The sequence below is a fragment of the Phlebotomus argentipes genome, unplaced genomic scaffold, assembly GCF_947086385.1.
Source record: "Phlebotomus argentipes unplaced genomic scaffold, Phlebotomus argentipes genome assembly contig_5, whole genome shotgun sequence".
Taxonomy (NCBI): Eukaryota; Metazoa; Arthropoda; class Insecta; order Diptera; family Psychodidae; genus Phlebotomus; species Phlebotomus argentipes.
The window spans coordinates 2,816,965-2,840,519 of NW_026776165.1; the positions used below are offsets into that span (position 1 = coordinate 2,816,965).

Below are 23,555 nucleotides of genomic sequence, written 5' to 3' on the forward strand. Positions count from 1 at the left end.
TTCTGTAAGTTTCTGAGAGAATATTAGAATTTCCACCATAGAAAACATAACTTTGAATCCACAATTTTACCCTGAATCCTTTCTTTCCTGTTGAATCACCGTGAAATCTATTTTGCAGGCAAGAACGCCAAAGACAAGAGCAATGCGGAAATCGCCAAACATCTTGAGGGAACGCTTCAATGGCGTTGCTGAGGAAATGGACTTGAGGCAGTCAATCATGTGGCTCAACGATGACTGCCTCTACTCCATTTTCTCCCATCTCAGCATGAGGGAGTTGATGGTGATGGAGAAGGTCTGTCTGAGGTTTCAATCTGCCGCTGAAGTGATCTACAAGTCGAAGTACTTTCTAGATTTTCACTGTTCTCGGCACTGGAATTCAGTCCAGGAACTGCAGGAAATCTCAGACAGACTAGCTCCGTACACTCACTCCCTGATGGCATCCAGCCAGGCGTTCCTCAATCCCGATGACAGTCTCAACCATCTTCTGCAGAACTACGTCAATTTGACGCAGATACACCTCTTTGGATTCACAATCCGTGAGCCTCTGCTCCTCTCCAGGACGTTTGAGAACCTCAGAGAGGTTTATCTTGAGTCTTGTCATCTCACGGATGAAGTCCTGGCGGAGTGTTTGCAAGAAGCGACACAATTGAGGACACTCAAAGTGACTGATAATAGATTCATCCAGGGAGAGTGGCTGACAAGGCTGCAGAATATTCAGGAGATTAATCTGAGTGGATGCGAAATCATTTCACCGCCTTATCTGATAGAGTTCCTCAACCGCAATGTGCAATTGAAGAGTCTGGACATAGTGTGGTGTATATTAATCAACCTCTCGTGCTTTGATGTGATTGTGAAGCGTCTTAAGAACCTTGAGAGTCTAAATATTGACTGCAGATATCTGGATGCTGATCCATCGGTGTTTCATGAACTCGGCAATTTGCCTAAGTTGAAGCATCTGAAGATATATTGCTTCAATGACTTCAATATCAATCCATTACTCTCAAACCTGGCCAAATGGGATACCATTGAATCTCTGCACGTGTCTGTGACTAGAAGAGCAGTGGCTCTGCCTTTCTATTTCCCGTCTTCCTTCACCAAATTGAAGGAGTTGAAACTCTTCGGTTGTACTCAACTGGATGACGAGAACCTAGTTCGAATGTCATCCCTGAAAGCCCTTCAAGAGCTCTACATTTCCTATCGCGCAGGAATAACCAACGACGGCTTCATAAGATTCTTTGAGAATTGTCGATCACTGAGACTCCTCTGCATAATCATAGGGCAGAGAATCACTGATGATCTCATCAATGACATCATGGAAATTCTACACGACAGAAGAACAACGTTGGAAATTATCGCCGGTGCTTCGCATTTATCTTCCATCAGCAATCCGAAACTCAAGATCAAAAGGGATGTTTGATTGTACAATTAGTTACTTTTTTTTACGAAAAATATACTCTACAATTGAAGATTATCTAGTGGCTTCTTTATTTTATTCCGCACTGCAATAATTGTGAAGAAAAGCATGAGAATTCCACATCGTGCAATCGTTGCGTGTTGAGTTTTAAACACCATGCAGCATATACTGCACGTCGCGACTGATAACCGCCAAGTGGAGAATCAATGAATGGGACCTTCTGTGCCCCACCGATAAGCCCCAAAAGTGTGCCACTCACATTCCACGAGAAAGCCCGGGAAGTACCATTAGACCGTATCTCTTTTTTATTAAGATTCCACATATAAATTCAAGGAGGACACAAAATCAAAAGCGGACGTATCGAGAAGATTGCAGCAATAAATAGTTTCCGTCACTAGAACAAATTTAAATATCTTTTTTCGCTAAACTGGGGTTTGATCGTGAGTGTGCGTGGAAGGACATGGCGCGGATCAGCCGGTGCCATTCACGCTGGTCGCCAAGTATTCACTGTAGCGCTTCTCCTGCGCCTGCTGCAGCTTCGCCAGCTTCTTCAGCTGCCCTTTGCTCAACTCCTTGCCGTCGGCGTCCTTCGTGGGCAGTCCGCTGGCGTCGAACTCTGAGTACTTGTCCGTCTCCTGCAGGAACATCTCGCGCGGATTCACACGCCTCTGAGCATCCCTGGCAGCCGCCGCCGCTGCCGCCTCGGCCTTCTTCCTCGCCTTCTCCTCCTCCGCCGCGCGCCGCGACTCGCGCTCCCTCGCCAGCGTCTCCTGATCCACCAGCTTCACCACCGCCCGCGCACCGTCTTTGTCCTCCAGCCGCACACCCAGCGGCGGCATCACCTCGTCCCGCAGCAGATCGCACAACCTCAGAATCTCAGTCGCCTTCACCTGCCTGGCATTGTCTCTCACCGCGCCGCGGAACTCCGCCAGCACGTGCAAGTACGGCATCAGCGTGGCCTCGCGGTCCGCCTCGGCCGCCTTGCCACCCACCGGAAAGCCGATCCCGCCACGAGGACCACCAATAGCCCCGAACACATGCAGCAAATCCGTCACGTACGCCGCAATGCGACGCAAAAGGCAGCGATTCAGTCGCTTCGGGTTGTCCCTGATGTAGATATTGCTCTGCGCCACCAACGAGCGCACGTGATCCAGCACCGAGCGCGTGTCGATGTTGTCGCAGAGCGCCTCGTGAACAGCCTCCTTGGCTAACGTCAGCTTGGCCTGGAGATCGCTCTCGGGCTGCTGCCACGCATCGAAATCATCACTGGCAAGTCCATCTGCAAGACAAAGAGACACTGATAAGCGTGTAACTAATGCATCAGCCAAGCACTGTGTTGCCTCGATTAGTAATCACATTTCAGTAGAAATGTGCCTCAATAATAGCATTCTGACATCCTGCCTCGCCTTATCAACCACTGAGCGACCGTAAAAATCCCGGAACATAAACTTCCCACCCGTCAGATCTGCGATATGCCAGCGACGCAATCAATTTCTCAATCCCTCACCGAGCGAGATAAGACTTGTTGGGAAATTCGGGCTGCATTAGCTCAATTGATTGATCGACTGGTGAGCGAACTCACCTGTTTGCCTCCTCGTGAGGTCCTTGACGTTGAGGAAGAATTCGGAGAGCAGCTTCTCGTACTGCACGGCCATCTCCATGGTGTTGTCGGAATAGTCGAGTGTGTCCTTCCAGGAGTGCAGCAGGAAGGCCAGCCTGAGCTGCGTGGCCGAGTGCTTCTTCAGCGCCTGTCCGATCGTCACGAAGTTCTTCAGCGACTTGGACATCTTGCAGCCGGCGATGGTGAGGTGGCCCGTGTGCAGGAAGTACTTCACCCACTCCGCGCGCCCCGTGAACGCCTCGCTCTGCGCCAGCTCGTTGTCGTGGTGGGGAAACTTGAGATCAACGCCGCCCGTGTGGATGTCCAGCGTCTCGCCGCACACATCCGACGCCATCGCCGAGCACTCGATGTGCCATCCGGGCCTGCCGTCGCCCCACGGACTCTCCCACCACGGCTCGCCGGCCTTGCTGCGCTTCCACAGCGCGAAGTCGTTCGGCGACCTCTTCTCGCCCACGCGATCCTCCGTCAGATCACCCTCGCCCTCGGCCAGCGACTTGGCGTCGCCGAACGCCTCGGGCACGAGCTTCGCGTAGAAGTGCTCCGCACAGCCGTCGAAGCGCCCCACGTCGAAATACACGCTCCCGTTCGACTCGTACGCCAATCCCCTGGCAATTATGCCCTCGATGAAGGCAACAATCTGCGGCACGTACTCACTGACACGCGTTAGCACGTCCGGCGGCCGCACGTTGAGCGCCTCCATGTCGCGATGAAAGGCCTCCTCCCACTTCCTGGCCAGGCACCCAAAGATCGCCTTGTCAGTCACTTTGTCGCCCTTCTGGGTGTCCAGCCACTCGCTCAGCGGGTCCTTCACGGTCTCCAGGAAGCGCTTCCGCGCCTCGTCCACCTTCAGCGCCACTCCTGACTTGATAGCCTCCGTCAGGGCGTCCACAGACTCTGTCATGCGCTTCAGCAGCCCTTCCAACATCACCTTCTTGTCTCCGTCCGTCGTCCTGCCCAGCGTCTCCTTGAACATGACCAGAACCGTCTCGTAGTCCCTCAGGATCTGCTCCAGCGACTTCTCCGCCGCCAAGTACTCCGCCACCAGGTGATTCTGCCGCGCCCTGCGGATGATCTTGTCGTCGATGTCCGTGATGTTCATCACGTACAGCACGTCGTAGCCGAAGTAGTCCGTCAGCACGCGCCGGAGGATGTCGAATGAGATGTACGACCTGAAATGAGGGAGTGATGCAACTTCCGCACAACCTGTCGCCGGCCGCCACTCACCTGGCGTGGCCCATGTGGGAGGCGTCGTAGACCGTGGGGCCGCAGCTGTACCACTTCACCGTGTTGCCCTCGAGGGGCACGAAGGGCTCCTTCTGGCGCGTGAGGCTGTTGTACAGTCGCAGCTGGGCACGTGGGCGCTCCGGCGGCACCTGCCACGTCGGTTGCACTCGCTTGGCCATGCTGGCGTTGTTCGCACTGGACTACACGCGAGATGGACTGCTACGCACTGGGTCACCCAATTCTTTCACAAATGCACAGGCGATAAGGAACGTGGGCCCGTTTTTATGTACAAACACACTTTGTTTTTTGTCCAACCAGTGCCACAGAGAGATTACTCACACCCGCGCGTCATTCCCTACTCTTTTCGATGTTTTCTGCTCCAGAATGAGGTTATGGCAGAGCGCTGAATTCGTCGCCCAGCTGACGAAGCCTCAGCAATAAATGGTAATTATTAAGCTTAGCAGTAAAAACCGTGGAGAAACCATTATATTTTTATTGTGATGATTGAGTGAATGGTAAAATAGTAATTTATAAATAAAAACAGATCATAGGGCATCGAAAAACACTAAAAATCACTTGAAGGCTAAGTTGAACGCCGTTGGAAATGTGTGTTCAAAATGTGGAGACACTAGTCAGCCGGGATGCGCTGAATTGGCCGATTTTGCCTCTCTTTCTCCCTCTCACTCACACAACCGTGCGAACAGTGCGACGTGTTGACCGAGCCCTATTTTCTTCGATTTTCACCTGGAAATACGTGATTTTCCACCCGAGAAAATGACTGGCCCGGCAGTATTCATCGACCTGTCACTTGAGGATCAGGTAAATTTCCCAAAATCGTCCTTTCTCCTGGCAAAAAACGCCTGCGAAAAATGTCTGATTGATTGAGGTTATGTTTTGTTCCTCATTTCTGCAGGCTCAAGAGCTTCGGAAATACTTCAAGAGCCTGGGAGCGGAAATCTCAGAGGAGAAGTCACCGAAGGGGATCGAGGATGACCTGCACAAGATCATTGGCGTGTGCGATGTGTGCTTCAAGGACGGCGATCCGAGTCAGATTGACGGCATCCTCAACAGCATCGTGTCAATCATGGTTTCTGTGAGTCTTCCTGGGTGTGTGGATTTGAGAGGGATTGGGAGAGTGCTAAGTGTCGCTCTTGCAGATTCCGCTGGATCGCGGGGAGAACATCGTGCTGGCGTTCTGCGAGAAGCTGACCAAGGCGCCAGAGCCTGTGCTGGCGAAGGTGTGTCTGCAGTCGCTGTGGCGGCTGTTCAACAACCTGGAGCCCTCGTCGCCGCTCAAGTACCACGTGTACTACCACCTGGTGCAGGTGGCGAAGCAAGTGGACCAGGTGCGTGAGGTGTTCACGGGCGTGGACAGCCTGCGGCTGCAGTTCGCGCAGTGTCCGCCGTCCACGGAGCAGCTGCAGAAGCTCTACCGGCTGCTGCACGAGGTGCTGAGGGACACGAACAGCGAGCTGGCGGCCAAGGTGATGATCGAGCTGCTGGGCACCTACACCGAGGAGAACGCCTCCTGCGCCCGCGAGGACGCCATGAAGTGCATCGTGACGGCTCTGGCGGATCCCAATACATTCCTCCTGGACCCGCTGCTCTCCCTCAAGCCAGTGCGCTTCCTCGAGGGCGAGCTCATCCACGATCTCCTCTCTGTGTTCGTGAGCGAGAAGCTGCCCAGCTACATGCAATTCTACCAGAATCACAAGGAGTTCGTCACGTCGCAGGGCCTGAATCACGAGCACAACATGAAGAAGATGCGCCTGCTGTCCTTCATGAAGCTGGCCGAGACGTATCCCGAGATGACATTCGAGCAGCTGCAGCGCGAGCTGCAGATCGCCGAGAACGAGGTGGAGCCCTTCGTGATTGAGGTGCTGAAGACGAAGCTGGTGCGCGCGCGCATGGATCAGGCCGCGCGCAAGGTGCACATCTCCAGCACAATGCACCGCACGTTCGGCCGCGCGCAGTGGCAGCAGCTCAAGGATCTGCTGCACTCCTGGAAGAACAACCTGCAGCTCATTCGCGAGGGCATCACGCACGTCGAGCACATCCACAAAGGGAAGTAAGCGCGCTTTTGTATTTTTGGCTAAATAAATTATGATTCTGTGCATCTCGTATCAATATCTTTTACTATCTCCCTCTCTCTCTCTTCTCTCTCTCGATTCTTATGTACAAAGGATTGATGATTAACTGAGTCTAGGCGTACATAGAATCTACAGTCAAGTGTATAAATTAGTTTCCTTACAATAGAATTTTCTTATGCATTTGAAGAGAAAATGATCCTCTCGTCACTAAGCGGAATGAGGATTTCCTTTGATATCCTGATTACTTCCCATCAGAACTGCGTGCAGAATATGATCTCAATGATTTATTGTCCAGTTTCAAACCTAAGGATTCAAACAGTCTCAACAAATTGATTATTTCATTCACGCACATCTCGTTCAATTCAATAATGCGTGAAATAAACTGCTATGAATTTTGCTAAATATTGTGCTAACAATCTTAGCTTTCTCCACGGTTAAAATCCACGTAAGAGAAAATGTTTTCTATATTTGAATGTGCCAAAATGAGGTATTTTTTTTACACAATATAAATAAATAATTTTTCCATTAATTCTCCTATAAAAACTACAAAATGTAAAAATGCTTTTCTGCATGATTTTCTGCCCGTCTCAACAATATTGTCGTCAATTTGCATATTTCTCTCTCGCTCTCTCTCTCTCTCCAATAGAAGCCTTAAAGTTCTACACTTCCGCTCTCACCTGGAGCATCACCATGACCAGGAGATGTCAGCTGATCGTCGCTGTCTTTTATTGCCTCGTTCTAGCTCTTCGTGTTGAACATTTCGGGAATCCCTAGGGAACCATCCAAAGCACTCTGATGATTACGTCGATGTGGATTGTGGATCTGCAGTGGCGGCAGTTCCACAATCTTAATCTCCTTCCTGAACAATTGCCCAGCATTCTTGCCAATGACCTGCAAAGACACAGAGTGGCGAAATCCATTTGGAGAAATTGACAGAATGAAAAAACTCACTTGACTGGTAATTTTCTTGAACAAATCACGCTTTCCCTTCTCAATCTTATTCCCCTTCGTGCTGCCCGTGGCAATCTTCTCGTCCAGCTTCTGCACATCGGCAATCGTAATGTTGGGTATCTTCTGCATCACCTCAATCACAACGGGGAACTTTGGGCGCAGCAGTTCATAGATCTGGACACCAAGAGTGATGCAGGAGTTCTGCGAAGCGCAAGCATTTCGTCAATCAAACAACAACCCCCACAATCAGAGATCATCAAACACTCTAACCTGATTCGTCTCGTGCTGCCCGTGCACTTGGAGTCCCTGCAGCACTGACATCATCGTCGTGGACGCCAGAGAGTCCGTGATGAGACCCTCGGCGGCCAGATATCTGATGATTGGCCCAGTGAGGAGAGTCGCCTTGAAGCTGGACATGCTGTCGTTCCACGTGAGAATGCTGCAAGACGAAGGAAACCGATCAGAATACACAGCAACCCTTGTGCAATCACACTCCACCCACTTGAGCACCGTGAGGACTATTGCGCTGCACGTGGCGGGGAAGTGCAGCAGCTTCCCGCCCAAGTCACTGATGATCTCCGACGCCATCGCCGACTGCGCGGCGCGCGACAGCTGCTGCGGCGGCCCATCCATCGACAGATCATCCTGATCCATCGTCTCGTCCGTCATGGCGTTGCTGTGATCCGTGGTCAGTTGTCCGCCGACCAGCGCCACCTTGAGCAGCTCCAGATACTCCCTGGCCATCGCCCGGTACACCATGTCCTCGATCACCTCCTGCGTGTCACTCACGTCCTCGCCCAGCTCACCGCTCTCGTACAGCGACGAGATGTACTGCCATCGCGCCGTGAGTCGATGCAACACTGCAAAGAGTGACAAAGAAAATCCATTAAACCAAGAGTAAAAAATCATAGCCTGGCGCACTTCGTCTTTGGCAGAAATCTACACAATGTGAAAAAAGTCTACAAATTTTAAGCAGTTTTCCCCACCAATAAAAGAGTATTTTGAGAAATTTGTGCTCACTAAAGGGCGCCAGATAGGCGAAGACGGGCAGGAGGACGGCGTCGTAGAACGCCGGCGGACAAGAGAACACAAATGGCTTCATGAAGACCCTGTTGATGGTCCTCAATCGATAGTCTGGCACATTCTCCACATTGGCGAACACACTCCCAATGATGGCGTCCGCAATTCCCGGGATCTGATACAGATCCCGACCCAGCGACGGACCCGTAGAGCCAATGAGGTGCATGTTGGTCTCGAAGACAAAGTGCAGGAATTGCTGCATTCGCTCCACTTCAGTCGCCTTGGCCTTCTCCGCCTCGGGATCCATTGGATCCGTGTTGGTCAGCGGCATGCCGATGAGGGCACGCTTCTCCGTGTCCAGAATGTCGTGCACACTCTTGTACGCCTCCACCATGAGATGCACACTGGAGAAGAGCTCATTCACCACGCGCACCAGCGACAGAATGTGCGGCAGGAGCGGAATGACGTGCGAAGTGGCCGGATTGCGACAGATGGGATTGCCAGACTCCGTCAGGCCCACCACGAAGCCCCCACGCGACGCCCTGTCGGGATCATCGGGCCAGGAGCAGCGCTTGATCACGCCCACGACGATATTGATGGCATACGTGAGTTGCGTGCGATTCAACACTGTGGGATGTGGCGGCGTCTCGCCTTGCGGCCTGGGATTCACATCTAAGCCAACGAAGCGGATAAAGTCCTGAACAGACTTCAGCGCCGGCACCATTGACACCCATTGCTGTCGTCCTTCGGCCACAATTTCCGCCACGAAGTTCATCTGGCGCTCGTAGTCGCAGAAGTGATTGGAGATCTGCAGCAGAGCCTCTTGCATGGTCGTCTTCTCGCCGCGGCTCAGCTGATTCGGCGGCCCCAGCAGGCCCTGCACCGTGCCGTTGATCTGATCGAACACGGGCAGCAGCAGCAGCGGATACTTGATGCCCAGCTTCACCATGAGCGCCGCTGAGTGGCGCCGCAGATTTTTCACCGCCTTCGCTGACGTCACACTGGGCTCAGGACACTGATCCGTGAACACCAGACACGCGAAGATCTTCTGCAGCACGCGCGGCAGCAGCGACACACCCGACATGGCCACACAATTGCCCGCCGTGATTTGGCATGAAGACATGCTGAGGAACATGAACAGCGCCGATATGCAGGACAGGATGATGGAGAGCACCAGCGGATCAGTTGTGTTCACCTTCAGGCACTCCTCCAGCAGTCGCAGACCCGACTGCACGGACGGGCGCTCCGTCACGAGCAGAATTCGCCCCACGACGGCGTCCAGGACGTAGCTCAGCGCCTCCCACTCCATGTAGGCAGGATCGAGGACCGTCATGTTCGTCACCTCGCCCGCCTGCGCCTTCTGCAGCCGCACGGACATCCACTGCTCGCAGAAGGCGAACGTCACCAGCGGAGCCGTCATCGTCGCCTGCCTGAAGATGTCTATGAAGTCCGTCCGGCAGCGATGGAAGAACAGCGCAAACTCCTCCTCACTATCGTGGTCCACACTGGCGAAGACTCGCGGATCCAGCGTGATGTCCACAGGACGAGTGGCCGGATAGATGACGCGAATGATCTGCAAGCGAGTGAACAACATTATCAAGCTTCGCATTTATCGTCACTTCACTCACCTTCGGGCCTGCGATCTCGATGATTTTGGGCACGTACTCCACGAAGGCGGCATCCTTGGCAATGTGCTCGTAGCGCAGCAGCGTGATCCAGATGAGGGCGCCGCCGTGCGCCACCGAGAGACTGGGATGCCGCGTGACCATCATCACTGTCTCGAGGAATGTGATGAAGCTGGGCGAGTGGCAGGGAATGCCCTCCTCCTTCGTCTTGGCGCCCGTCAGGTGTGACGCCAGGCCCACGAGCACGGGAATCACCTTCTTGAGGAAGGCGTACGCCTCGAGTGCCACGGACGTCTCGGCAGCGGCCACGGAGCGATAAATGTAGGTGATGAGATCAGTACGGAAGAGCAGCGCCAGCGAGATCTTCTCCTTCGCCACCGTCTTGCGGCCCAGAATCTGCGCCAAACACTCCGCCGCGCCCACCTGGAAGGCGACATCGTTGAGGAGAATGCAGAGGATCTGCAGCAGGCGTCCCTCATTCGCCACAATGTGCACCGTGGACACCCACTCGACGAAGCTGGTGATTGTGGGCAGAACCACCTGGACGACGCGCGCGTGGCTCAGCGCCTGTTGCGCGTTGCCCGTGAGCTGTGCATTGCGGAAGTTGTTCACGTGCAGCTCGATGAGGCGCATGAAGAAGTCGAAGATCTCAGTCATGTTGGCCGTGAGGGCGGAGTAGATGTCCTTCCGCCTCTGGCTAGATTCCATTGTCTGCAGTAGCGCCACGTCCTCCACCAGGCGCAGGAAGATGAGGAGGACCAGCTCCGTCTGTGCCTCGCCCTTCGAGCACGCATCCGACAGCTCCGCCAGCAGCGTCGTCCACTGCTGTGGCCACTCGCGCTTGATCATCTCCACGATGATCCGACTCAGGGCGTCCTTGATGTGCATCAGCGACGCATCCTCGGCCGCTCCAACGCCGCTGGCCAGCAGCTTCATGGCATTCTCCTTCACGAACAGCTTCTCCTGCTGCGAGATGGTGTACCACTTGAACTTCACCGTGTGCTCCATGAGCTGCAGCCCGAAGTGGCGCACCGTGAGCGGGAATTGGCTGTCGGTGAGGAAGAGTCCCGCCTGGGCGCACAGCGGCGAGGTCTCCTTGAAGCGCTCGCACGCCATGTACGCGTCCATGCGGTCCACCTGAGTGGCGTGGGTGTTCATCGTGATCTCCACGGCACGGGCCAGCTCACTGGCCAGTCTCGCCACGTCTCCAGCCGCTTCCATCCCGCTCCAGATGCCCCAGACACTGCCACCAAAGCCTCCGCCGTGCACAAACTGCACAGTAACCACCCTCAGACTCTGTCAGACGCGAGGATGACGCCCCCGAAGACTCTGGTGATGAAATAGAGCCGGAAGATGTCCAGAAAACAGTGACCATGCGCTATCGACAGAACGATCTTTCCAATTTTCTCGCACTGTTTCTCGCGTGCAAAGCACCTCTAGCCCGCGGATTTCTAGCCTCACGCCCGCGGGGGCACTGCAGGGACTCCTGAGGCACACAATTGACTGGGATTTCGCACAATAAATGCAATAATTCTTGCCCAAACCAAGAGCAACTCACGCCAATCACTTAACCACACAATTCTCGTTTTGACAGGCGGCTGACAACATAGAAAAACCCTGCTGAACTGCTCCCTAATTATTATTTGTGCTTTTAATGCAATTTTAACAAAAAGTTTAACGGAACAAAGTTCAATTATGCGCAAATTTTCTAATATTTCTCCCATTTCTCCATTTCAGCTGTCTGTGTGAATAATTACTGAAAACATAATAAAATTTTGAACTTTTTCGATGAATCAATTGTCTATGTTTTTTGTTTACATTAACCTAACCTCATCTTTTGTGTGTGTTGTTTTTCCCGGCGCATTTTTCCAAGAGGCGTTCCTGTGAGATTTCCCTAGACAATTTCACCATGGAGCACTCTGTCCCATCGCACTTTATCAATTTCAATGATCAGATCTCCTGCTTCGACCTCTCCAGCCACGACTGGTCGCAGAATCTCTGCTGTGTGGCGCTGTCCAATCGCATCATCGTGGGAATCATCCGGCTGCCTGAAGAGTCTCACTCTGACCACTTCGAGTGGCAGGTGCTAAAGGAGATCCACCACGAGTCGCGCTGCTCCAGTCTGGCCATTGCCCCTGAGACGTCCCTCTCCATCAGCCCGAAGAACGTCGTGATTGCCTCGGCGGGAGCGGATTTCAACGTCCGCGTGCTGCAGACCGACCTGGAGGACAATCACTGCATCCGCGTGCTGAAGGGTCACAGCAGTTACATCAACAGCATCGCATGGGAGCCAGAGGGAGAGTTCCTGGCCTCGACAGGCGATGACTACTCGTGCATCTTGTGGGACTGCCGCAAAGTCTTTGAGATCTCCACGAGATTCTTCCTCACCGCCGCCGGGATGAGCGTCAAGTGGCACCCCGAGGCCAAGGACAAGCTCATGGTGGCCGCCAAGAATGGCATCATCAGCATGTACAGCGTGAAGTCCGACCAGGTCGTGCTGACCATCGAGGCGCCCAAATCTCCGCTGATGAGCGCCGACTGGTCCAGCCGCAATCGTCACTGCATCGTGGCGCTGGCGGGCGGGGAACTGTTCGTGTGGGACCTGCGGAAGCCCAGCCGGCCTGTCAACACCAAGCCACTGCACGAGGACGGCGGCTTGGCCGTGAAGATCTGCCCGGCGAACGAGAGCCTCACCGCCAGCATCGGTCGCCCGGATCTCACGCTCAAGGTGATTCACGCCAAGGCGCAGCTGCCGCAGATCACGGCGCCGCTCAAGCTCTTCGGCGGCCTCTCGTGGCTCAGCCGCCACGTGGCCGCGGCCTACGACCGGAAGCTCTGCCTGTGGAACGTCCTGACCAAGTGAAAGTCGCCACTTTTCGTCAATTCACTCTTTTATTCTCAATGTCCTCTTCTCGGTATAACAACTTCTTTCTCTCATTCTCTCTCAGTAAAGAAAGATAATTCTTCGGAGTACGCAAAAATAGTTGTACAGATAAATTTTATTTGTGAGAAGGAAAATAAAGGAAAATATGGTGCATTTGTACGTTTCATTTCTTTTTTTTTTCTCTTTCTCTTTTCACTCCCGCGGAAAGAAAAGAAGGAATTGTCATTGATGATTTTCCATCGCGACCCTCTCGCGTTCCCTAAATTCATGTCTTTTCTCTTTGTGCTTTTTAGATAATGATTAATAAGAGATTGGTCAAAAAGTCACTTACCTATCCTGCTATCTCGCCTCGCGGCTTTCGTTCAGGTGACTGTAGTGACACTCTGAGTCCTCACACTTGCCCATGAGATCAAATGGACACACCACGGCGTCCGGATTGGCATTCCTGCAAGGGGAGATCGTCATAAGTCCAGGCATTGAGGGAGAGAATACAGACGCACTCACGGTTGAGAATTCATGTGGTCCAGCGGTGATTTGTAGGGATTGTGAGATGCCTGACCACTCGTCGATGTGGCGCCGCACGCCTCCCACTCCCCCTGCACAGCCTCCGCAGATTCCTCCTGCTCCTCCTCGGCGCTCTTCTTCGCGCCATCTACCACCTGAATCTCCTTGAGACGCTTCGTCTCCACAGTCAACACTTTGAACTTCTCCATCAACTTCCTCTTCGTGTCGCTGGGCAGGTGATACGTCTTCCCCACGACCAGCTCGCCCAGCTTCAGGCACATCTTGTTCAGCGACACACACTTGTTGCGCTGCTTCTGTATCACCTTGTGCTGCAGCGTCATCTTTGGCGTCAGCTTCTGCACCACACTCCTCTGCTTCCCCAGAGCGTCCTCCAGCGCGCTCATCTGCTTCCTCAGTCTCATCAGCTCATCCTGCAGCCGGTACTGCTCGATCTTCTCACTCTGTACGCGCCTCACCATCACCAGCAGATTGTCCAGTCCCTCGAGGAATGTTGAGCTGCGGGAGGAGGCAGAAAAATGGGCTCTTCTCCCATCGCAAGGATCTGTTTTTGATTACAATACCTGGTGTTGGCGAAGTGATTCTCATACGCCTCGAGAGCCTTCTTCTGCTTCTCCGCCGGAAACTTGGTGATCCTCTGCAGGAACTTCTCCAGCAATTCCTCCTCCTTTGCCGGCATCGCCGCCGCCTTCTTCACCTGCTTCACCGGCAATTTCACGCCATTCTTCGCGCCACTCTTCACACCAGCCGCCGTGGCGCTCTTCACCAGCACCTTCTTCCGCAGCGTCTCATCCTTCCGCACCACCACAGCCAAATCCGCCACCTCAGCCTTGGCAGACGCCTCCAAGTCATTCTGCACGACCACTTTTATCGTGTTGCACGTCTTCAGGACGGTCTTGTCGGAATCCATGGCCAGTCTCTTGGCAGTCGGAAGACTCTTCTGCTCAAGCTGACGCTTCTTCTGCCTCTCCAGATGATTCATCCTCGCCACCAACCGCCGGTACTCCAGCTGCGACGACACTGGCAGATGCGACAGCGCCTAGACGAGAAGTATAGTGAAAGTTAGAGCCCAGATAAGCTCAGCAATGCTGATTAGACACACATAAACAGTCAAACATAGTGGTAAAGAGCGCTGAATCCTGTGGCATCTACTTACTAAAGGCGTCTTTGGCAGGCTAGCAATCTTTGGCACCACCGTCTGCTGCTCCACATTCGTTCTGGCACGCTTTAGGAACAGATCCAGCTTCTCCTGGAAGGCATTCGGAGTAGGCTCCTCAGTGGCCGCCACATGAGGACTGGCTGGCGAATTACAGGGACTCTCCATGGCCAAACTCGACGGACTCTTGTTGTCCACATTCAAAAGCCCATTCTCCAGCTCACTCCCCTGGCCATCCTCGAGATCAGAGTCACTCTCGCGCAGATTGATGATGAGTGGCGAGACTTTGACGGTCGGCATTTCTGTGAGTATCTGCGACTTTCGCTCCAATGGCACAATCACTTCCTGCTGAGCCACTTTGGGCTTCTTCATGGACGACAGGAGAAGGCTTCTCAAGCAATCCTCCTCCAGACTCACCTCAGGCGACTCCGGAGTCGCTTCCTCCCTCTTTGTCACACTTATCTTCGACAAGAGCAGCGTCCGCAGCGTCATCTCGTCCTCAGACTCTTCCGGCGGCGCTTCCAGCGTCGGAGCGTCGCTGGAGATCTCCATGTCGACGGCCACGCACTCCTCCGCAAGCACACCCGGCGAGTCCAGCGGGCTGATGTCCATGTTGCTCTCGTCAGCCTTCGCCTCGGCCGGTGAGGCGATCTCAACCGTGTCCAGGTCGTCTGTTGGCGAATACGGACAATCCTGCTGTATCTTGCGCCTCTTCCTCGCCTCATGCTTGTTCACCACGGCGGACTTCAGCGCAATCAGCCTCAGTTCCTGCTCCTCCGTCTCCTCTTCCGGTCGCACAGCCGTCGGCAGCTCGTCCTTCAGCTCCTGCTTCGACTGCAGCGCCTCCAGGCGCAGCTTCAGCACGTCCTCCTCCTCGTCGTCATCGTCAATGGTGATCACTGGCACGTCCACAGGTACGACAATCACATCATCCTCCGTACTTTCTATCGACCGATTCAGAGCCATGCGCAACTGGTCGCGGTTCAGGAACTCCTCATCGCTGCTGGAATCGGATTTGGGCCGTTTCCTGCGCCTCTTCTGTCGCTGCGCCTTCTCCGCGTGCCTCCGCCTCGGCAGCGGATGACTGTGCATCACCTTGACGGCGCGGCGCACCTTGCGCGGCGTGCGCTCCTCCGCGGATCTGCTCCGGAACTTGACATTCTCCTTGCCCACGCGCTCCTTTCCTGCACCTTTTCCCCGTCGAGAGGGTGGGGGGCGAAACAAACTCAGGCACATTTATTGCAAATGATCACGAGAAGCGGCAGAGCGCCCCAGACTGGCCGCGACGCTCCGCCGGAGGCGCACACAAACTCAACAAGTGCGCTCGCAAAAAATCCTCGAGGAAAACATCGAAAAACAGTATGAAAGTGCAATTCTATGTTGTGTTTGTGTGCGTGTGTGAAAATCGACACATCTCGCTGGATGACTTTTCCACGCGAAAAGCCAATGAAAATGCATACTCACCCAATTCATACGGATTCGTGGCGAGTCCAGATATGTTGGCAATCTGCTCCAGCTCGTAGTTGCGCGCCTCCAGCTCCTCGATCCTCAGGCGCAGCGAGAACTCCTCATCCGACGAGATGTCCTCGTACTCCAGCGACTCTACAATCTCACCCTCCTCGCGCTCACCTCCAGCCTCAACTACGGTATCCATTCTCCCGCTCAGCACTGCATTTGGAGCGAGGAATTCACTGATTCTGCACTAAATACACGCCTAAAGGATTTTCACACTTTGCCACTCACTTCACTGTCACAATCTGCCCAGTGGCGCTCGCTTCGCTAAGGCCAAGAGGGGAAAGTGGACCAGTCGTAGGACAGTTCACTGGAAATTCATCGCATAGAAGACTCCGAAGGGGAAAATCGATGAGTTCCCCTAACCACAATTTTTTGGCATATTTTGCGTGCGTGAAGCTGTTATATTTCGCGGAAAAGTGCTTTTACGCCGAGAAAATGGTCAATAAGGACTCCTCTGAGAAGGATTCCAGTGAGAAGAAGCGTCGAAGGACCACCACATCGTCTTCATCAAGTGAACTCACGCCCACGAAGGTCTTGAAGGAGGAAAATGTTTACATGGTGAGACGCTTGAAAGCTAGTGACCATTGTTTATTCGGGAAAAATCAAATTTTTCCTCGCTTTTCTGCAGAATTCCATAAAATTCGAGGAGCAGGAGGCTGCCAAGAGAGCCCCGGAAAAGGACTCGAAGCTCTTCTTCCAGACTTGTGGTGATTTGAAGAAGATCTTCGCGGATGTTTATGCACTGAAGAAAGATCCGGAGCGGAACCGGCAGGAGATTGCCGAGAAGCGCGTGGACGGATCGATGATGGTGGTGCTGCTGAAGAAGCTGAACAGGCTGGACAAGCTGCGCATTAGATCGGGCAGAGATGCTCTGCATCGTGAGAAGTTGAATGTGGACAGCAATCGGCTGCAGCTGCAGAATCTCCTGTATGAGGCGGATCACCTGAAGCGCGAGGTGCAGCGCTGCTATCAGTTCAAGAGCCAGGACGAGGACATTGATTTGGTGCCGGTGGAGGAGTTTTACGAGAAGGCGCCGGAGAGCATCTCGCGGCCGGACAAGACAAAGGGCGACGAGCATGCACGACGCTTGGCGCGTCTGGAGTGGGAATTGCAGCAGCGCAAGGAATTGGCGACGCTGTACAAGGAGCTGCAGGCGTCCAAGGAGCTCGTGACTGAGGAGATCAACAAGAAAACTGATCGTCTGGCTTCGCTGGCGCCTCGCTTGCAGAGTCTCCTGAAGTCCACGCGTCCACTGCAAGATGCTCTGGACATGGAAGTGGAGAAAGAGTGGGAAGTGCAGAGATTGGCGCGTCTCCTGCCGCGTCCGCTGTATCTGTTCTACTCCAATGCCCAAGGATACGCTGATGCGTGCGACAAGTACTTGACAGTGTCCATTGAGGGAGACGACGAGGAGGCGAAGCAGATTGAGGAATCCGTCAAGGAGGCACAGGAAGAGTCAGAAGACAATGCAGGAGACTCGGACAATGAGGACAATGACGGTGATGGGAAGAGTCACCATCGCGGGCGTCTGTCGAAGAGTGTGCTGCTGGAGAAGAAGCGCTCGAATCTCTTCAAGCCTCATCCGCTGAGCGTGACCATCAGTCTGGCGGCAAAGAGCAAGGACAGCGGCGTTCTGGCCGTAATTTTCAACTTTCTGCCAGAGCTGGGATTCGTGGCGGTGCGCTGCAAGATCCGGGAGATGCAGAGTGTCGGAGTGAGTGCTGGCGATGTGATCAATCCCAGCTTCCTCCTGAATTGTCTGTACAACGAGGACTTTGGCAGCGAGAGTCCATCGCCGCGGAGTAAATTCCAGCTGGAGGCTGTGGGTCTGGAGGCCAATCGTCTGATTCCGATGCTGACGGAGAAGCGCCTCGGGAAGCCCTACAAGTGGGCTCAGCGCGTCTGCGGCCTGGAGATGTTGCCCAAGGGAGGCGCCGTGGCGTCAGATGATCTCTGTCAGACCTCCATGTCGAGTGTCATCAAGCAAATCCGCGCCCGATGGTCGTCCAGGGTGAATCTCTGTCGGCAGATTGTGGCGCTAGAAGGGAAGAAGATCGATTTGCCGAAGAATCACCCCGACGAGAAGATCCCCATGAGGATTTCTTGTCATCTCACCAGCTGGATCGCCTCCACGTGGCAGGAATTCACCGCTCATCCGTCCAGTGAGAAGTTTGTCGAGGAGAATTTCGTCACGGAGAATGACTTGTTCTATCAGGCAACGCTGGTCCGGGATTCTGCCAAGATGACGTGCTTCGTCGCCGTGGGATGTGACTTTCCTGACCAGTTGCCAATCTGGCTGCTGCGCCTCAACTGGAACAGGCAGCACGACGCCACGAACAATCCAGCGGTGCGCGATATAGAGTTCTACGTGAACTCCCTGGACGAGGGAGTGCAGCCGAGGAGGGCGTGCGTCCTGGTCAGCCAGCTGCGTCGGCTCATGACGTCGCTGGACATCCTCCTGGAGACTGAGTCTCTGCTGCACGCCAAGATGGATTTCCCGGCCGAGAAGACTTTCCTGAAGGCATTCCGCGGCAGGCAGAGATCACGTCCGTTCAGGATGGTGGAGAATGGCGGTGGCGTTGTCTACACTCAGATTTAACCATCAAATCCTGTAGTTTGTGAATTTTTTTTTGTGGGAAATACAAGAACGCAAGCGCAGCATTTTGGACGTTGACGTCGCCTCGAAGAGACCTTGGAGGGGTTGTTTGAAGATCCCACCTCGCGGTTTTCTGGTGTCCACGGACACCCTGAGTTGTCCAGGAGTGTGAAAATTCAGCCAGGTAAGTCTATCCCGAAGACACTGCCCGAAAGAGATCGAGAGTCGTGGAAAAATTACCCTCGGGGAGTTTTTTCATGCAACATATGGTTGTCTGGTGACTGTTTCAGAGGATGCCCACCGCCAGGAGGATGATCCTTGGCCACGTGATGAGTGGCGTCTGCCACAAGATGAATCGCACGAAGCGCCTGCCCGAGGATCTGATGGAGACGCCCCTGAACCGCTGTCTCAGCACCCTGGACATCTTCCTGCTGGGCGTGGGTCACATGATTGGGGCGGGGATTTACGTGCTCACGGGCACAGTGGCCAAGGAAGTTGCCGGTCCGGGCATCATAATCTCCTTCATCCTGGCGGGATGCGTCTCCATGTTGGCCGCTCTGTGCTACGCTGAGTTCGGAACGAGAGTGCCCAAGGCGGGAAGCGCCTACATCTATTGCTACGTGTCCGTCGGTGAGTTCTGGGCTTTTGTGATCGGCTGGAACATCTTGCTGGAGCATATGCTGGGCGCCGCCTCGGTGGCCAGAGCCTGGAGTGGCTATGTGGACTCAATGCTGGGCGGAATTGTCGCCAACACGACTATATCCATCACTGGAGAGATGCACGAGCAACTCCTGGCCAAATACCCGGACATCCTGGCCTTCCTCGTCTGCATCAGCTACGCAGTGGCTTTGGCATCTGGCGCCAAGGCCACGGCGGTTATTAACGGTCTTCTCACCATGGTTAATCTCGCCGTGATGATCGGCGTGATTACTCTGGGCTTCTGGCATGCGGATCCCAAGAACTGGTCGGCTGAGGAGGGAGGATTCCTTCCATATGGCGTGACTGGAGTGTTAGCAGGCGCCGCCACGTGCTTCTACGCATTCGTGGGCTTCGACAGCATTGCCACGTCTGGTGAGGAAGCTCGCAATCCTTCAACCTCAATCCCCATAGCCACAATCCTTTCTCTGACCGCTGTCACCTTCGTCTATGTGCTCGTGAGCGCCGCCCTCACTCTCATGGTACCCATCCGCAACATCCACCCTTCAGCGGCCATTCCCGAAGCCTTCGGGGCGCTGGACTTACCCTGGGCGAAGTATGCCATCTCCATGGGGGCGCTCTGTGGCATGACAACCACTCTGCTGGGATCTCTCTTCGCTCTTCCGCGCTGCATGTATGCCATGGCTTCGGATGGCCTGCTCTTCTCCTGCTTTGGCACTGTGAACGCCAAGACCCAGGTTCCCCTGCTCAATCTGGCCGTGGCGGGCTTTCTCAGCGCCCTGTTGGCACTCCTGTTCGACCTGGAGAAGCTGGTGGAGTTCATGTCCATCGGAACACTGCTCGCCTACACCATTGTCAGCGCCAGTGTGATCATCCTGCGCTACCGAGCGCCTCTGGTCGATTCTGGACCTGTCTTTGCTCCCGACACTCCTGAAGATGACAACTCCTCACATTCCAGCATCGATACTGCCTCTCCCACGAGCGATGTTATAGAAATGGCGCTAACAGGTGACACTCAAACTAATGGTTAAGCGGCCATGATGGACGCTAAAACTTTTGATCGTTTCAGGTCGCTTGAGGCCTCAATTCCGATGGCTGGATCCTGTTCTGGGACGATGCGAGCCAGGCGCCGCCGCCTCGACTGCTGTGCTTCTCTTCACGGTGTTCAGCGTGGCCATTTGCCTGCAATTGAAGGTGTCCTGGACGGAACTGCTGCACGGAACATGGTGGGCTCTTGGCCTGTACGGCTTCCTCATCTTCTGCCTCGTGGCATGCGTGGTGGTGATGGCTGCTCATCACCAGAACATCCGCAATCTGGACTTCAAAGTTCCTCTGGTGCCATACATTCCCGCTCTCAGTATCTTCTGCAACATTGAGTTAATGGTGCACTTGAGTCTCCTGACCTGGATTCGCTTCTTCATCTGGATCTCCGTGGGCATGCTGGTGTATTTCCTCTATGGCATTCACCACAGCAAGGAGGCCGAGGACTGCAGCACATCCTATTCAATGCTGATGACCTCTGCTGAGGCCAGCAAGGGTCACTGGGGCGCTCTTCAGACCAAGTCTTCGGCCAAAGACACACCGGCAAAGGAAGATAAGAAGCCAATTATCGAAGAGGAAGAGATTCCAGAGTAAAAATCCTCAATCGCTCAGGACGTGTAGAGAATCCATTTTCCAAGATAGTTTTCGCACAAATTTTCCTTTCTTTTCGACCCCATTCGACCTCCAAAAACATATCCGAATCCAAAGCATTTTCCTCCATTCTCTACCGTCAAGAGGCGATTTTGAGTAGAATAGCGGAAATCTTCATTCCCTGGCCAGGAGACGCATCAAGGTGACACTCTGAGGGGACTCTGCGGATCAGCAGGTCGGGAATTTCCACCAGCCACGTCCAGGAAGGCAGAGGATGTGTTTGCCTTCCTGGATGACCACGAAATTCCCTTCCTGCCCATGAAACTTATAATACAAACGACACAAATAATCAGTATGTTATAAACATTATAAAATTATATAACAATGTTGAGATTATAATCCCAGAAAAATATATTATATTGTGCAAATCAAAAGAGTTCATTGCATCAACATTATCATCGTCTTTTCCCTCACAGTTTTCCCCTTTTTCCAAGTGGAATTGGCGCTGAAGGAGCACTTCTTGGTGATTTCTTGTCTTTTGACGTTCGTTGATTCATGCCTTTTTCTTCATCAAAAGCCTTTTTAAACGCTATAATTCGAATCTTTATGCTCGGAGAGATAGAGTGTTATATATTTCATTATATTCAATCATCCTGAACTCCTTTTACTTGGTTTGGAGACGATTTAGGTGTTCGGTTCTTTGCAACAACAAGAATTGCGTTGGAGTCTAATTTTGTGTGACGCCATTTCAGTGTCGAGAGAAGAAAAACATGCTATTGTGATAGATTGAATAATGTCGGGACAAATACATATTATACAAATATAAGAAGTCATTAATAGATATTTTTTCATGTCAATAAATAAAATATTGCCAAATTCTTCGCGTCGGAAGGTGAGAGTCAAAAAGAAAATACTCTTCCTCAAAAATATTGCGCAAAGATCATGTTGGGACAGATGTTCTGGTTTTCACCCTGAAACGCATCATCAGCGCGGAAACGTAAGCAACAGCACATCTTCCAGGGACTATAAATTCAGCTTCTGGGATCTTCCAAACCATCAGTCGTCAAGACATCCAGTAAGCACTTAGCTAAATCGATACAAGATGCGTTTCCTCATTGTGACTTTCGCCGTTGCCCTGGTGCTCGCACCAGCGATGGGTAAGCGCTCTGACCTCTGGACAGGATCTCTCTCTCTCTCTCTCTCTGCTTGTGTAAGATTTAATACTTTTCCTTTTCTTCGACTCTTCCAGGAAACCCCCTCGATTTTGGAGGTATTTTTACTGGAATCACTGACGCCGTGAAGGGAGTTACTGACGCGGTTGTTGGCGCTGTTAATAATGTCATCACGCAGGGACAGCAAATTATTACTGATGTTACCGCAGCGCTCGGAGAAGCTGCTGGAAATGTTGCCAAGGCTGTCGTGGACACTGTTGGTGGACTGACCGCGGCTGCTGGAGAAACCATCTCGGCGACCGTTGATCAGGCCGGAAACATTGTTGTGCAAATTACCAACAGCGCCGGAGAGGTCGCCCAAGTTGCGGTTAATGCCGTTACTGGCGTCGTCGAAACCGCTGGTCAAGTGGCCGGAGGTCTTGCCCAAACTGTCCAGAAGGTCGTCGAGGCTGTCCAGCAGGCTGCGGCCGGTGCTATCCAACAGGGAACCGAGGCTGCTCAGGATGCTGCCAACACCGCTACTGACGCTGCTAACACTGCTACCGACGCCGCCACTGACGCTGCCAACACCGCTACCGACGCCGCCACTGACGCTGCTAACACTGCTACCGACGCCGCCACTGACGCTGCTAACACTGCTACCCAAACCGCCCAGGATGCTGCTAACACTGCTACCGACGCTGCCGCCCAGGTTCAGCCTTAAATTTCCGGAAATTATCATGCTGGACAACGAAAGCATACTTAAAATATAATATTGAAGCAAGCATAATCATTGATTGTTTTTTTTGAAGAACATGGCAACTTTCCCGTTGCGGTTGAATTTGTCTTTTATTCCAGTGCTTCTGTTCACTATATCTGCTTTCAAGGATGTTAGAATGAGCATGATACACTCGACTTTGATACTGTGGTGTTCTGAAGAAGCTATTTATTGTCTCCTTGCTGCAAGTATGTTATACCAATAAAATACATTTCATTCTGCACTTCTGCGCCAGTTACTGTGTTACTTGACCAACAGACAGCTTGTCGTTTATCTCACTCTTTCTGACTTCCACGCCCTCTGTGGGACACCACAGAAAAAAATCTTTGCAAAATAAAATACATAAAATTTATAACACGTCGTTTTATTGATTTTATTGTTAATTCAAAATATTTTAAATATTTTATTGGTTTGAATTGGCTTTATTAGATACATCGACTTAGAGCAGATGATGTTGTTTTTCTGCGTGAGCTGGATTTGATCCATAGTGAAAGTTTTTCCTTCATGGCCACCTTCACTAATGATGCTCATGATTAAATCATGAGTGCTGAAGGTTACAGAGAAGGAGTTAAAATGAGGCTGTCTTAACATCACGAATCAGTAAAAAAGAATAAAAATTTCTTGAGAGAACCAGCGGGAATTTAGTGCCTTTTTACATTTTTTTTTCTTTTAAACTTAGAAACTGGCACCAACTGTCTCAAAAATATGTATGTTGGAAA

The 23,555-nt window shown here is 52.8% G+C and overlaps 8 protein-coding genes across 9 annotated transcripts; 5 read left to right on the forward strand and 3 right to left on the reverse strand.

Annotated features, from left to right (window-relative positions):
* Window positions 1-1,696: 1,696 nt before the first annotated feature.
* Window positions 1,697-4,816, reverse strand: LOC132256229 (cysteine--tRNA ligase, cytoplasmic). Its single transcript, XM_059752517.1, has 3 exons — window positions 4,260-4,816; window positions 2,997-4,204; window positions 1,697-2,693 (listed from the first exon to the last, which is right to left on the reverse strand). The coding sequence occupies exons 1-3, from the start codon at window positions 4,436-4,438 to the stop codon at window positions 1,885-1,887; spliced, it is 2,196 nt and encodes a 731-aa protein (XP_059608500.1). The 5' UTR covers window positions 4,439-4,816; the 3' UTR covers window positions 1,697-1,884.
* A 95-nt stretch (window positions 4,817-4,911) lies between these two features.
* On the forward strand, window positions 4,912-6,382 carry LOC132256233 (eukaryotic translation initiation factor 3 subunit M). The gene is made up of 3 exons (XM_059752520.1): window positions 4,912-5,078; window positions 5,173-5,352; window positions 5,417-6,382. Exons 1-3 carry the CDS (start codon window positions 5,034-5,036, stop codon window positions 6,329-6,331), a joined length of 1,140 nt encoding a protein of 379 aa, XP_059608503.1. The 5' UTR covers window positions 4,912-5,033; the 3' UTR covers window positions 6,332-6,382.
* Window positions 6,383-6,501: 119 nt separating this feature from the next.
* Window positions 6,502-11,538, reverse strand: LOC132256235 (exportin-5). The gene is made up of 6 exons (XM_059752523.1): window positions 9,949-11,538; window positions 8,321-9,893; window positions 7,803-8,160; window positions 7,571-7,739; window positions 7,301-7,501; window positions 6,502-7,240 (listed from the first exon to the last, which is right to left on the reverse strand). The coding sequence occupies exons 1-6, from the start codon at window positions 11,164-11,166 to the stop codon at window positions 7,088-7,090; spliced, it is 3,672 nt and encodes a 1,223-aa protein (XP_059608506.1). The 5' UTR covers window positions 11,167-11,538; the 3' UTR covers window positions 6,502-7,087.
* A 5-nt stretch (window positions 11,539-11,543) lies between these two features.
* LOC132256234 (nucleoporin Nup37) lies at window positions 11,544-12,808 on the forward strand. The gene has a single exon (XM_059752521.1). The coding sequence runs from the start codon at window positions 11,855-11,857 to the stop codon at window positions 12,806-12,808; it is 954 nt and encodes a 317-aa protein (XP_059608504.1). The 5' UTR covers window positions 11,544-11,854.
* A 118-nt stretch (window positions 12,809-12,926) lies between these two features.
* On the reverse strand, window positions 12,927-16,179 carry LOC132256228 (uncharacterized). 2 transcript variants are annotated; one of them, XM_059752516.1, is made up of 6 exons: window positions 15,972-16,179; window positions 14,508-15,697; window positions 13,915-14,390; window positions 13,334-13,849; window positions 13,161-13,274; window positions 12,927-13,088 (listed from the first exon to the last, which is right to left on the reverse strand). In XM_059752516.1, the coding sequence occupies exons 1-5, from the start codon at window positions 16,159-16,161 to the stop codon at window positions 13,169-13,171; spliced, it is 2,478 nt and encodes an 825-aa protein (XP_059608499.1). In that variant the 5' UTR covers window positions 16,162-16,179; the 3' UTR covers window positions 12,927-13,088; window positions 13,161-13,168. The 2 variants fall into 2 exon arrangements, with proteins under 2 accessions (XP_059608499.1, XP_059608498.1); XM_059752515.1 differs by lacking the exon at window positions 12,927-13,088 and having other exon boundaries at window positions 13,102-13,274.
* Window positions 16,180-16,370: 191 nt separating this feature from the next.
* LOC132256230 (THO complex subunit 5 homolog A) lies at window positions 16,371-18,677 on the forward strand. Its single transcript, XM_059752518.1, has 2 exons — window positions 16,371-16,580; window positions 16,651-18,677. The coding sequence occupies exons 1-2, from the start codon at window positions 16,371-16,373 to the stop codon at window positions 18,619-18,621; spliced, it is 2,181 nt and encodes a 726-aa protein (XP_059608501.1). The 3' UTR covers window positions 18,622-18,677.
* Window positions 18,678-18,681: 4 nt separating this feature from the next.
* Window positions 18,682-21,408, forward strand: LOC132256232 (cationic amino acid transporter 4). Its single transcript, XM_059752519.1, has 3 exons — window positions 18,682-18,802; window positions 18,909-20,283; window positions 20,345-21,408. Exons 2-3 carry the CDS (start codon window positions 18,912-18,914, stop codon window positions 20,908-20,910), a joined length of 1,938 nt encoding a protein of 645 aa, XP_059608502.1. The 5' UTR covers window positions 18,682-18,802; window positions 18,909-18,911; the 3' UTR covers window positions 20,911-21,408.
* Window positions 21,409-22,009: 601 nt separating this feature from the next.
* LOC132266023 (uncharacterized) lies at window positions 22,010-22,782 on the forward strand. Its single transcript, XM_059766849.1, has 2 exons — window positions 22,010-22,064; window positions 22,157-22,782. The coding sequence occupies exons 1-2, from the start codon at window positions 22,010-22,012 to the stop codon at window positions 22,780-22,782; spliced, it is 681 nt and encodes a 226-aa protein (XP_059622832.1).
* The last annotated feature ends 773 nt before the right edge of the window (window positions 22,783-23,555 follow it).

Bases quoted from the DNA above. Each gene is read 5' to 3' on its own strand.
- LOC132256235 (XM_059752523.1), bottom strand. From the start codon at position 11,166: ATGGAAGCGGCTGGAGACGTGGCGAGACTGGCCAGTGAGCTGGCCCGT. The intron at 9,894-9,948 runs GTGAGTGAAGTG...ACTCGCTTGCAG, and splicing joins TCGAGATCGCAGGCCCGAAG to ATCATTCGCGTCATCTATCC. The intron at 7,241-7,300 runs GTGAGTTTTTTC...GTGTCTTTGCAG, and splicing joins TCAAGAAAATTACCAGTCAA to GTCATTGGCAAGAATGCTGG.
- LOC132266023 (XM_059766849.1), top strand. From the start codon at position 22,010: ATGCGTTTCCTCATTGTGACTTTCGCCGTTGCCCTGGTGCTCGCACCA. The intron at 22,065-22,156 runs GTAAGCGCTCTG...CGACTCTTCCAG, and splicing joins GGTGCTCGCACCAGCGATGG to GAAACCCCCTCGATTTTGGA.
- LOC132256229 (XM_059752517.1), bottom strand. From the start codon at position 4,438: ATGGCCAAGCGAGTGCAACCGACGTGGCAGGTGCCGCCGGAGCGCCCA. The intron at 4,205-4,259 runs GTGAGTGGCGGC...CCCTCATTTCAG, and splicing joins TCCCACATGGGCCACGCCAG to GTCGTACATCTCATTCGACA. The intron at 2,694-2,996 runs GTGAGTTCGCTC...TTTGTCTTGCAG, and splicing joins CCTCACGAGGAGGCAAACAG to ATGGACTTGCCAGTGATGAT.
- LOC132256233 (XM_059752520.1), top strand. From the start codon at position 5,034: ATGACTGGCCCGGCAGTATTCATCGACCTGTCACTTGAGGATCAG. The intron at 5,079-5,172 runs GTAAATTTCCCA...TCATTTCTGCAG, and splicing joins ACCTGTCACTTGAGGATCAG to GCTCAAGAGCTTCGGAAATA. The intron at 5,353-5,416 runs GTGAGTCTTCCT...TCGCTCTTGCAG, and splicing joins TCGTGTCAATCATGGTTTCT to ATTCCGCTGGATCGCGGGGA.
- LOC132256228 (XM_059752516.1), bottom strand. From the start codon at position 16,161: ATGGATACCGTAGTTGAGGCTGGAGGTGAGCGCGAGGAGGGTGAGATT. The intron at 15,698-15,971 runs GTGAGTATGCAT...GACGGGGAAAAG, and splicing joins CACGAATCCGTATGAATTGG to GTGCAGGAAAGGAGCGCGTG. The intron at 13,275-13,333 runs GTGAGTGCGTCT...CTCCCCTTGCAG, and splicing joins GACCACATGAATTCTCAACC to GAATGCCAATCCGGACGCCG.
- LOC132256230 (XM_059752518.1), top strand. From the start codon at position 16,371: ATGAGTTCCCCTAACCACAATTTTTTGGCATATTTTGCGTGCGTGAAG. The intron at 16,581-16,650 runs GTGAGACGCTTG...GCTTTTCTGCAG, and splicing joins AGGAGGAAAATGTTTACATG to AATTCCATAAAATTCGAGGA.
- LOC132256232 (XM_059752519.1), top strand. From the start codon at position 18,912: ATGCCCACCGCCAGGAGGATGATCCTTGGCCACGTGATGAGTGGCGTC. The intron at 20,284-20,344 runs GTGACACTCAAA...TGATCGTTTCAG, and splicing joins TATAGAAATGGCGCTAACAG to GTCGCTTGAGGCCTCAATTC.
- LOC132256234 (XM_059752521.1), top strand. From the start codon at position 11,855: ATGGAGCACTCTGTCCCATCGCACTTTATCAATTTCAATGATCAGATC.